The 12,978-nt window shown below is 52.0% G+C and overlaps 1 protein-coding gene across 1 annotated transcript in view; it reads right to left on the bottom strand.

Moving 5' to 3' along the window:
- Positions 1–1,229: 1,229 nt before the first annotated feature.
- The window catches only part of KIF26B (kinesin family member 26B), a 415,887-nt gene continuing 404,138 nt past the window's right edge, over positions 1,230–12,978 (bottom strand). The window contains 3 exon segments of the mRNA XM_026509553.4: positions 1,230–1,405; positions 8,553–8,703; positions 9,192–9,394. Of these exon segments, the coding sequence (XP_026365338.4) occupies positions 1,257–1,405; positions 8,553–8,703; positions 9,192–9,394 (503 nt within the window). The 3' untranslated portion in view covers positions 1,230–1,256.

Raw genomic sequence — 12,978 nt, 5'->3', positions numbered from 1 at the left:
TCTGCCTTCCACTGCCAAGCCCGAGGGCACAAGCCTTGTCCTTCCTTGGGGTGGTGGCCTCGGGACATGGAGGATGGGGATGTCGTGGGCCCCAGAGACGTCGTGGGATCCCAGCATCCTTCCTTGTTCCAAACCGGGACTGCTGCAAGTCTCCGAGCATACACCAGCCTGAGAGGGTCTCTAAGCTGGGAAAGAGCCCCACTTCTCATAACATCACAGAACTAGAGAACAGAAATTATGGCTCTGTGGAGTTGGTTCAAGCTTTCAATCCAGTCTTTGGAATAAAAGTGAATATGGTAAGTATTTTGAGGGCCACGAAAACCCTGGGTTTAGGGGTAAAGGAACTAGTATACGTGTCAGGACTTGGAGGGAGAGGCTGTATCTGGAACAGACATCCCTCTCAAAGGACACGGAAGGCCCCAGTTGTAACGGCTCCTTTTCCCAGAAAGCTGCAGGCCCCGTTCCTCACACACCTGCCCCACGAGGCTGCCCACCGCCTGCGCCCCTGGCGAGAGGTGGCACGGAGCGTCACCCGCTGTCCCCGCCGTCTTTGGAAACACCCCGGCTCGTGCCCATCGAGTCTCTCTGCTTGGTCTGAGCGGCCTTACCAGAAGAACTGTAAAGGACAGTGAACATTTATTCATACGCAATACGGGTTAGGGCTAGCTCTACGCACACTACTTACAAACAGCAAGTCAGAAATAGCATAAAACACGAGAGAAAACGAGCTGTAAATACATTTCAGAAACGCGTTTGATTTTTCCTCTTCTGTGAGGTGGTGGTTTCGTCTGGACTAGCACCATCTGTACACGAGAAAGTCGCAACATAGACGTTTGGATAATAAAGATTTGCAAGGCACTTAATCAGTCCCTCTGGGTCAGCTGTTGTCGTGTCTGCTTCCGACAGCACTCCTGCACGCACCCTCGCCCCTTCTCGCAAAGCCAGAGGAGAGGGGGCCTCTCGCCAGCAGTTCGTACGTACCAAGTTCTCGAAAGTTCCTCAAAGTGCTTTTTCAGTCTCACAGGGCTTCCATGTCCCTTGGGCTTCCCATCATTTCCTCCTCCCACACGTTTTGGTGTTTGCACCTTTCCTCCAGAAAACAAAAGAAAACTGCCTTCCGCTCAGCGCTCACTCCAGACTTGCACCAACCTTCATCCTCCTTCCGCTGTCTCTGAGGGCCTGCCGAGGGGCTGGCTGGGGGGGGGGGGGGGGGGGGGGCGCTGGGCAGGGAGGGGCCGGCAGGCCGGGCCGGCTCTTCATCGGCGCCGGGAGGTGACGTCGAAGCAGGTGATCATCATGAGGTGGGCCTTGCAGAAGTTGACGCGGCTCTCCAGACGCTCCGTCACGCACTCCAGCGCCTCCAGGTACTCCAGGGAATCCAGCTCCAAGGCCTGCTCCAGGTCAACTGCACGGAAGGAGAAGCCTGCTGGAGGCGCGGACGGCGGGGAGGGTGGCCTCCCCGCCGCCACCCCCGCCCGGCCCCTCCGTGGGGAGGCCTGGGGCCCCGCTGCTCTCGTGATGAGGATTTCGGGCCCTTCTCCTTTTACCGAGACTCTATGGAGGGATAATTATGGAACCGTTCCTGCTGTCCCCACCTCCGTCCACCTCTGGCAAAGGATGTGAGACTCAGTCTCCAAGCTGATGTGCAGAGAATCCCCTCCCTTTTTGGCCCGGGGGGGGGGGGGGGCTCACCTGAGCAACATTTATACCTTTGTCTACTTAGGCAGCTGCCTGTTCGCGCAGGCTGAGAAACCGGGCCCTGTCTCTGGGCCCTGCCCGCTTTCCCCTACACACGGGTGGTTCGGGAAAGGAGGATGCTGAAATCTATAATAGCTAAGATTCCTTGCAGTCAGAGGACAAGATTCGGGACCCAGAAGCCAGCCCTCGCGGTCAGGCCTGCACAGGCAACGGTCTGTTTCGCTTAGGAGCAGTGAGGTGGGGCCGTCCCCTCCTGTCCCCAGGCCCCCACTCAGTCCAGTGGTGACAGCAGGGACAGCAGCCCGGGGAGGACAGATGGCCCTGCCTCACCCGCCAGCACAGGTTCCTTAAAAGTAAATGACAGGCCCAACTGCTGCCCTGCCTCCTCTACCAGATTCGAGTTGCCATGAAGAGTAAAATAAAAACGAGAGCGTAACGCGCACGTGGCTCGGGCACAGGAACACAGACGCCACGGAAACGCAAAGGTTGCAATGGACGCCGCCTCTTTTTACAGGTGCGCTGAGATCCCGAGGAGCGAGGCGACTTGGTCAGGGTCACAGACAAGGGGGAAGAGAGCTGGGAACGAGCCCGAGGGCTCCTGAGTGTCAGGATAATGTTTAAAAACCAGAGGGAAGATCCAAGACGGCGACAGAGGACGACCCTGCACTCCCCACCCCCCCCCCCCCCCCAAGCACACAGGCAGAGCAAATCTCCTGAAGAACAACGGAGGGCTGGCTGAAGGCTTCTGCGCCGGGATGGAGGGACCGCACAGAGAACCACAAGAGAGGTGGAGACACGGCACTGAAGGCAGCCGAGGGGCCGCTGGCAGATGTGGCAGCCCTGGGGCCCAGGAAAATTGCCGTGATTTAAACGCGTCGACGGGGAGAGAAAGGAAGCAGCCCTGTGCTGCACCATGAGGGGCTTTGCTGGGACTCCGCAGGTCAGAGGGGCTCGGGAGCCTGATGGTTTCCAGTCACCCCCACCTCGACGGCGCAGAAGGGAGCAGGGCCCAGGTGCCAGAGCCAGCCTGCCCTCTCAGAGGGCCCATGCCTGCTCCAGATGCCCTGGGGCGCAGGAGACAAAAGCCACAGTTTAAAAAAGCAACTCTAGAATTCAGAGGAACCAGCCCTAGAACTCTGCCAAGTGACAGGAGAGCTGCTGGAACTCTCGCCAGGTCACAGGCGATAACTAGTGTCATGTTTTACGTATTCCCTGCCCCTTGATAGCGCAGACAGAGGCAAGGTCGAGACACCCTAGCTGGGCCTGCTGCCACGGCAAGCCCCAGGCCCCCAGCAGCGCCAGCAGTCCCACCAGGCTGATTCCAGGGCAGCACACACCTGACAGCGCTGGACAGCACTCAGGCCATCTTGCCAAAGTGACACAGGTGCAGAGCACCTTGCAATACTCTGGGCCGGTCCCACTACAACTCCAGACAACCTGCCAGGGTACCCCCAGTGCAGAGCACCCCGGGAACCCCAAACTCACACCTGCTTCAGCTCCTCGCCCAGAACCTGGGATCCCCTGGCTTGCACCCACTTCAGCTGTCCCGGCAGGACGCCCTCTGCGTGGAGAGCCCTGGGACCCTCGGGCCTGCACCATCTCAGCTCTGGCCATCCCACCAGGGGAGCCCCAGCACAGACTGCCCCGTCCTCCAGCACATACAACTCCAGCCAGCCCGCCAGCCAAAGATGCCAGGCACACATGGCCAACACAGGGCACATCCCTACACAAGACCATTCCTTCAAGTTTATCGGAAGAAACAGAAACACAGACAAAATGAAGAGACAGAAGACTGCTCAAAACAAAAGGCAAGACGAAACCTCTGAAGAAGAACTAAAGGAAGCGGAGAGAAGCAACCGACCCGATGAAGAGGTCAACGCATCGGCCAGATGCTCACAAGCGTGAATGAGCTCAATGAGAATGTCAACAAGATCAAAAATATAAATAAGGACCCGAGTTGAAGAATATAACTGAAACGAAAAATACACAAGAGGGAATCAGCAGATTAGAGGAGGCAGAAAAAGGAGTAAGTGACCTGGAAGACAGGGTGACGGAAAGCATTCAGCCGAGTGACAAGTAAGTAATGAAACAATGATGTAATAGGGGGTCTCTGGGGCAACATCAAACACACATTTTCAGGGTCCCAAAAGGAGAAGAGCGAGAGAAACAGGCAGAAAACTTACTTGAAGAAATAATAGCTGAAAACATCCCTAGCCTGGGGAAGAAAGCACAGAGTTTCAAATGAGGTGAACCAAGAAGGTCCACATCAAGATATATAATAGAGAATCTTTAAAGCAAAGCAAGAGAGAAGCACCTAGTTATGTAGAAGAGAAACCTCATAAGACCATGAGCTGATGTTTCAGCAAAGACTTGGCTGGTCGGAAGGGAGCGGCGTGATATATCCAAAGTGCTGGAAAGGAAAAAAACCTCCTGCCAAGGATAGTCTACTTGGCAAGACCATCACTGAAAACTCAAGGGGAGATAAAGAATTGGCCAAACAAAAGTTAAAAGAGTTCACTGCCACTAAACGAGCCTCACAGGGAATATTTAAAGAGGCTTCTTTAAGTAGAAAAGGCCATAATTAGGAGAAAATTATGAAAGGAAAAAATTCATGAGTAAAGCAAACATACAGTAAAGGTAGTAGATGGATCACTTAAGAAAGCTCGTATGAAGGTTAAAAAAGTAATAAAACCAGTTATATCTAAAAATTAGTTAAAGGGACTCACAAAAAGATGTAAAATATGACAACGTATACATAAAATGTGGAGGGAGTAAAAACGAAGTTCTTTTAGAGTGTGTTTCAAACTTACGTGACCGTCGATTTAATATAAACTGCTATATACTCAGGAGGCTGTAGAACCACGAACCAAAAACCCATAACAGACACACACAAACAAAAAGGAAGGAAACCAAACCAAGCATAACACTAAAGGAAGTCATCAATCACAAGGAAAACAAGCAAGAGAAGAAGGAACAAAGGACTACAAAGATAAACAAAATAGCAGTAAGTACGTACCTATTGATAATTACTTTTAGTGTAAATGGCCTAAATGCTCCAATCAAAACACATAGGGTGATAAAATGGGTAAAAAACTAAGACCCATTGATATGCTGCTTACAGGAAACTCACTTCAGCCCTAAAGACACATAACGTGAAGTGTTGGAAAAATAAATACATGCAAATAGAAGCAAAAAAAAAAAAAAAAAAAAAAAAAAACGCCAGGGTGGCAATACTTATATCAGACAAAAGAGATTTTGAAACAAGAACTGTAATAAGAGACTAATGAGGGCAATACATAATGATAAGGAATTCAACCCAACAAGAGGATATAACAATTGTAAATATCTATGCACCCAACACTAGAGCACCTAAATACATAAAGCAAATATTAACAGACATAAAGGGAGAAATTGACAGTCATACAATAATACTAGGGGACTTTAACCTCACTCACGTGAGTGGATAGATCATCCAAGCAGAAAATCAATAAGGAAACAATGGCTTTGAAGGACATATTAGATCACATGGACTGAACAGATACATACAGAAAAATCCATCCCAAAGTGGCAGAATGCACATTTTCAGGTGTACGTGGGATATTCTCCAAGAGAGATCATATGTCCATACACAAAACAAGTCTCAATACATTTAAGAAGATTGAAATCGTATCAAGTATCTTTTCCAACCACAGTGGTATGAAAGTAGAAATCAAGTACAAGGGGAAAAAAACCCTGAAAACCACAATCATGTAGGCTAAAAAACATGCTACTAAACTACCAGTGTGTCAATGAAGAAATCAAGGAGGAAATGAAAAAAGAATACATGGAGACAAATGAAAATGAAAACACAGTGTCCAAAACTGGGACACAGCAAAAGTAGTTCTAAGTGGGAAGTTTAAAGTAATACAAGCCTTCCTCAAGAAACAAGAAAAATCTGAAACAATCTAATCTTATACACAAATGAACTAGAAAAGCCCAAAGCTAACAGAAGAAAGGAAATAATAAAGATCAGAGCAGAAATAAATGAATAGACTAAAAAAAATAGAAAAGATTGATGAAACCAAGAGCTGGTTCTTTGAAAAGTAAAACAAAATTGATAAACTTTCAGCCAGACTCATCAAGAAAAAGAGAGGACTCAAAGAAAATTAGAAAGAAGAGACATAACAACCAATACCACAGAAATTCAAAGGAGTATAAGAGACTATAATGAAAAATATGCCAACACATTGGACTGCCTAGAAAAAATGGATAAATTCCTAGAAGCATACCATTTTCCAAAACTGAATCAGGAGGACAAAGAGAATCTGAACTAATCACTAGTAATAAAATTGAATCAGTAATTAAAAACTCCCAACAAACAAAAGTCCAGGACCAGATGGATTCATAGGTGAATTCTACCCAACATTTAAAGAAGAGTTAATACCTACTCTCCTCAAACTGCTTCAAAAAAGTAGAAGAGGAAGGAAGCTTTCAAATTCATTCTGTGAGGCCAGCATTACCCTGATCCCATAGTCAGAAAATGACACTGTTTGGGGCGCCTGGGTGGCACAGCGGTTAAGCGTCTGCCTTCGGCTCAGGGCGTGATCCCGGTGTTATGGGATCGAGCCCCACATCAGGCTCCTCCGCTATGAGCCTGCTTCTTCCTCTCCCACTCCCCCTGCTTGTGTTCCCTCTCTCGCTGGCTGTCTCTATCTCTGTCAAATAAATAAATAAAATCTTAAAAAAAAAATAAAATAAAAAATAAAGAAAATGACACTGTTAAAAAAAGAAAACCACAGGCCAATATTCCTGATGCACATAGACACGAAAGTCTTCAACAAAATAATCAGCAAGCCACATCCAGCAATACATTGAGAGAGTCATTCCCCATGATGAAGTGGAATTTATTCCACGAGTGCAGATATGGTTCAATATCCACAAATCAATGCGATACACGACATTAACAAACTGAAGGATAAAAACTATGGGATCATCTCAATCGAAGCATTTGACAAAGTACAACATCTGTTCACGATGAAAACTCTCACAGTGGTTTTAGCGTGGACAGCCTCAACATGATAGAGGTCACATAGGACACACCCAGAGCTACCATCATACTCAATGGTGAAAAACTGAGAGCCTTTCCTCTGAGATCAGGAATAAGAAAAGGATGTCCACTCATTTTTATTCAACATAGTACTGGAGGTCCTAGCCTCAAAAGTCAGAACATAAAGGGCAATAAAAGGCGTCCAAATTGCTAAGGAAGAAGTGAGACTGTCACTATGTGCAGATGACTGATGCTCTATACAGAAAACCCTAAAGACTCTACCAAGAAACCATCTAGAGTAATAAATGAACTCAGGAAAGGTGCAGGATATGAAATTAAGATACGGAAATCAGTTGCAGTTCTATACAAGGATGATGAGCTAGCAGAAAGAGAAATTAAGGAAACAGCGTACAGTTGCACCAAAAAGAACAAAATACCTAGGAAAAAACTGAACCAAGGAGGTGGAATATCTGGACTCTGAAAACTATAAAACTGATGAAAGAAAGTGACTTTGTGAGATGAAGACTGTTCTCGAGCCTGCCTTAGGCATAAACAGCTCTCAAAAAAGAAAGCTTTAATGCAGACAGTACGAATGAAGGGGGGCTGCCTGCACGGGCACCCCTGGGACCTGAACTGCCGGGAATTCCTGAACGGAGACGAGTGGGAGAGAAGGAAGCACTGGGCCCCGTATTTGTGCCACGGCCGGACTTCAGCTAATGTCCTCATTCATGTCCTCTCTCCCGCCAGTGCCTGGGATGACAACACCCCCGAGAGCGTGAGATCGTGTCTCCGTCCAGAGCTCTCACAGAGGAAGCAGGCACGAGGGCGCGGTCTTCTCTTTGGTTCAACTCTGGGATAGTAATAATATTGCTACCAGGTACCACGCCTTCATCATGGGCCCAGAAGGGCTCACGCCTCACAACACCCTATGAAGTGGGCTGCACTATGTTTCCCTATTTGACAGTTAAGGAAATCAAGGCTCAGAGAGGTTAGGCGTCTTCTCCGAGGTCCCACAGCTAGTATGTGGGAAACCCAGCATCCAGGCAGGTCCCTATGATGGCGGACATCCCACATGATTGGCGTGCAGGGGACAGGGGTGAAGGGAGCGAGGCACAGGGAGGCTGGCGGGCTGGTGAGCGTCGGACAAGGGAGGGAAAGGAATTTTAATGGCAGATCTGCGTTTTATTCCGTAGACTAAGTCTTCCAAGGTTGTGTTCCCCTACCACCGAAGTAGTTGGGACCTGGTCTGAGCTTTATTTTGTGGTAAATAGAATGGTTAGGAGCAAATACGAGACAACTGAATCTGTCAGAGAGCAAAACTGTTCTGAATTACGAGATGGTTACTGTTACTGTCATCCTGGGCTTTCTATTGAAGAGAAATGACACAGCGAATGCTGTTCTTTCCCCTCAAAAATGGTTTTCTTACTTTCTGGGTTCTTCATGAGGCTTTTCTAGGATCACACATCCCACCCTATTAGGAGCTCCAGAAAGTCTTGTGTAGTTGGGGCTAGATACGCAATGTGATTTTGTGGCCTAGGGAGCAGATTTGTAACTCAGCCTCATGTCTGGGGGATCTTCTGCCATATGAGGGGGGCGGGGTGGGGGGGATCTCATTTTCACGTGCTTGGGACTGAGACTCGTGAGAAAAATTCTTGCAAGAGCAATACTGGCTACGCCTCTGCTGCCCCCCCCATCTTCCCCGCGGAGAGCGAGGCTGTGGGCCCCTGGAGCCCGACACGGTCTGCGTGCACCTCCCCCCGCCGCGTGCAGGCCCGCTAAGCGGGCGCACCTGGCAGCCCCAGGGATGGGAAGGAACCCGGGGCCTTACACTCGCTGAGCCACTTGCTGGGATCCAGCATCAGGTACTGCTTGGTGACCTCCAGCTCCTTCATCAGCCACTCGTACTTGGCCCGCACCTCGGCGATTCTCTGCTGGCGATGCTCCAGAATTTTCAGTTTCGCGTTGAAGCACGTGACCTCCTAGAAGGCAGATGAGAAGGAATGGGGGGGCGTGGAAAGAGGGAGATGAGGCCCCCCAGCTCGGACACAGGCAGCTTCTCAGAGATGGGCATGCTCCGTGCGCAGTCGGCAACAAGGGAGCCGGCTCCTCGCAGGGAAGCTGGGAGGGATCTGGGCCCTCCCAGCCACGTTTGTGCCTTCTGCCCGAGTCCGCTCAGACAGCCGCAGGGTAGGACGATCGTGGGCATTTTGTATATGTAGGAGGCGCTGGGGTTCCAAGCTGGAGCCAGACGAGCCCCCAAGACCAGCAGCTCCCCCAGCCTTCTCAACACCCGGGGCAGAGCTCTCCTTGTCCTGTGCAAACCCCGTGGCTGGCGCAGAGCCACGACTCCCACCCGCCCCAGAAGCCGGCTGGGAAGGCTCCGTGGGCCTGAGCGCACCTCTCAGGGCCGTGCTCCAGCACCTGCCTGTTGGGGGGGGGTGCTACTGTAGGGGACAAGAAGGCTCACCTTGCTGCTGCCCCCTCGTCGCCGCTGTAGCCGCTCCACGTCATCGATCTCATAGACTTTGATCTCAAAAGGTTCCCCGAGGCCCCTCTGGGCGCTGCGCAAGGGGCCATCCACCCAGCGGACCCCGGTGCTGCTGGCGGGTTTTCTTACAGGGGAGGGGGTATCAAGGGACAGTGCCGGGATGAGCCTCCGTCTCTGAGATCCTAAGGAGGGAATGAAGCCCAAAGTTTATCTTTTTAAATTTCAGTCTTTTTAATGTCTGTGGTTTTGAGGCGCGTGCTGGGACCCTGACAGGTGCCCTGGGGTCTGTGGCGGGGCTGAATGTGAAACACGCCGACGCCCTGCCACACGCTTCAACGTCTTCTCCCTTCAGCCGGCACATGGGCCTTACCTGCAAGAGCTCACCAACTCCCTGCCTTTCCTTTCGAGCCACCTCGTCTCCACCCGCGAACCACACACCTGCGTGCACACGCACACACGCACACCAGAACACACGCCTAGAACCGTCAGCCATACCGGCCCCACCCTCAGCGTGAATGTGTGGTACCGTCAAATTCAAGAGATGCTTGTGTTCAAGGAAAAAGGGTCCTAGTATTTGGTATTACGGTAATAGTTCTAGAAAACATGGCTTATTTGCTTATAGTGACAGCAACGCTAGGAGAAGCACTGATTATGTGCCAGACCCTGTGCAGCACGCTTGACACACTGACGGACAGCTAGCTGTCCCCGATACCTGCTCTGTTCTTCTCCGTGAAGAGGACTGAGCAGGAGCAGGGCACAGAGCCACCAAGACGGGGACCGTGCCCCTGGGATGTGCACGTCAAGTGCCCACTGATGGGCCATCAGCAGAAGTGCTGCGGGCAGCTGCTGGTCAGTGTCCTTAAAGGCCGGGAGGTCTGTCGTCCTCCTCTTCCTGTCCACTCTGTCCTCAATGTGAAGCCTGCTTCAGGAGGTCAAGCTCAGCAACAGCACAAAAAGGAGACCGGAGGGGCCTGGACTGCGAGCACCCTCGAGACTTGGACACGATTGCCTCCACCGATCTTTCTTTTCTAGGGACTTAATTTTTCTAGAGCAGATTTGGGGCCATAGCTCCGTGGAGAGGAAGGGACAAAACGAGATTCTCTCTGGTGACCCAGTGAACAGCAGGAGGTGGGCAGAGCAAAGCAGGGTGCTCTCAGCCCCCCGAGGAGGGACTAGTCGCGGATGTTGGCGCGGCTGCTCTCTCGTTATCACACTTCCGGCCAAGAACCAAGACGGACGTCCCCTGGCCGACGACCATCCGTATTCTAGCTGCCCCGCAGGGGAGGTGTCAGTCGGCCTGCGCTTACCTCTTCTGCGGTCATTACATCCTCAGCAACACCCCCTGGGTGAGTTAATCTCACCCTGTTGTCTGCAGGCCACGCTCCTGCTGCCCGGGCTTGTGCTCCCCTCAGTGCCTCGGCCCACAGCGGCCTCCGCCCCCTCCTACGTGCTCGATCCTCCTACGAGGCTCAGTCGTGGTGTTTCCCAGCAGACCACTGTCACGCTGGGCCTTCCCCACGTCTGAACGCTTCCCACGCTTACGCTTCCCGACCCCACTCCGGACTCGGCAGTTTGCCTCGGTCGCTGTTCCGTTCCATGCTTTTCCTGCTTTGTCTCCAATTAGATGACAAACCTCTTACGTGGCCTTGTCATTGATGCTGCCCGCCCCTCCCCGCCCCGTGCTTGAGTCTTGCGTGTCAGCGAGCCCTAAGAGCACAGAAGAGGGGGACTGATCAAGATTTAATAAAAGAAATCCCGCGGACTGTGGGTTGTCTTATGGAAAGGAAGTCGTATGACCACCCACATTCCTTATGTTACCCGCGTTGTCTCACAGGACGTGAGCATCGGGAAGACTGTGGTGGTGCTCTCCTGACCCCTCAATTTACTTTCTGTGAGCCCAGCCCAAGCCGCCTGCTCTCCAGCTCAGTCTTCCCCCTGCACCACACTCTGGCTCATTCCAGGCCCTTTCCACCAACACAGACCTCCAGGAATGGGACCTGGAAGGTGAGCTTCATGACATTTGGTTGTTTCTCGCCCTACGAAGCACCCAGAGGTCAAGGTTGTCCTCCTCGTGATCTATTTCTAGTTCATTTTTCAACCAAAGCATTTCAGTTTTCCACATTCAAAAGCAATCTCCGATAAAAGATAACTGCCGTCCTCCCTGCAGTTTCGAACATCCCTGAGAATTGTGCCATCCAGCCATCTAGCTCGGAATTTCTTTTGAGTTTTATGGCTTCTCTGAAAGAAGTTGCTTTTGATTTATGCTGATCATGTCCGACAGCCAGCATTTCTCTTAATAATCACCATAAATAAACAAGACAAGGTCACCTAACCTGAAAAGAGCTTATTTCCACTGCCACGTCCACCGTGGGGCCCCGAATCCCCGGCACCTCCTCGCAGACATCCGATTCTCACGACGCTCTGTACTAAACCCATCTCTGGCCCCTAGCCCAGTGCTTCGATCCTACGCGGTGTCCTCCAGTAGCCTCGCCGGACAAGAGCGCCTCTGAGGACGGACTTTACGGAAGGAGGCCGCACCAGGAAGCACAGGTGCAGAGGCTGCTGGCTGCGGGCTGCGCAGCTCTGGACCCCAGCACAACGGCCAAGCTCCAAACAGCAAGTCTCGAAGAAAGAGGAACAGAGATGTAGAGAACCAACTGAACTGGTCGGTAGGAGGCTCTCGACGAGAGTGCAGGAAAGCATTCTAAACCCCCGACGCCCGTGAGCATGCAGCCGACATCACAGTGATCGGGATTCCGGAGAACTAAGGGGGTAGGTGGTAGCAGCAAGGTTGATCGACCAAGCGCTGGGAAGGCCGGCAGAGTCCCCCCACCCCCCACCCCTGCGGACCCTGGCTCAGATGCACTTTCTTGCTATTTTTAGTGACTAATATCAATATGTTTTAATGCCCTGGGCCCCGAAAATAGGGCCCAGCAGCTGTCACGTTATCCCAAATGGCTTTTCACTGCACACTTGTCTTAAGCAGCCACGGCTCCCAGGTCCCTGATGGGGCTCTGAGGGCCCGGGGTGGGCTCTACCAAAGCGGGTCGGAGCCTGAAGCACACACCGCCTGGGAGGTGGGCTCGCTGACAGCCAGGACTCCCGCGCATGCTTGGTGGCCTGTGAGGGGTGGGCAGGCGGGGAGAGCTACGCCACAGCATCTCAAATGACGAGGTTGACTTCTTGGATTTGAGGCAAGCGGTTTAGGATGTGTGCTAGGTTTGGGTTGGAACATTCCAGAGCTTGTGCTCGCCTGTGTTGGCAGAAACCCCCGTGGTCAGGAGAAAGGGTTTGTGGGGCAGGTGCTGGAGCAGCTGCAGGAAAGGGGAGACCCCACTTTGAGGACTCACCCCATCTTTTACTTCCCGACGAGCCGGTAGCACCACCATTCTATAGGGCTGTGGTTTCCGAGGGCCCCACGGAAGGGCCACGGAAGGGCCACGGAGCACGAAGTCCAGGCTCGCGGGCAGGACCCCACGCCCCCCTCACGTCAGCCAAGGCACAGACTGCATGCGGGGCTCTGCGTCCAATCGCCTCATTAAAAACTGTGCCCTCCGCTCAAGAACAAAGAGGGGCACGCGGAAGGCCCTGACACGCGGAGCTGAAGGCCCTGACACGCGGAGCTGAAGCAGGGGGTTCCTGAGTAGCTCACATGGTCCTCGTTCACTCTGCCTCTCCGTCTGGGCCTCACCTCACGCCGCCTCCCCTCACCAGCCCCATGGCTACAGGGCCACCAGCTCTGCCCTGGGTCCTCCTCCTCACCCAT

This window comes from Ursus arctos, unplaced genomic scaffold, assembly GCF_023065955.2.
Source record: "Ursus arctos isolate Adak ecotype North America unplaced genomic scaffold, UrsArc2.0 scaffold_2, whole genome shotgun sequence".
Taxonomy (NCBI): domain Eukaryota; kingdom Metazoa; phylum Chordata; class Mammalia; order Carnivora; family Ursidae; genus Ursus; species Ursus arctos.
This window is presented reverse-complemented; position numbering and strand designations above follow the sequence as displayed.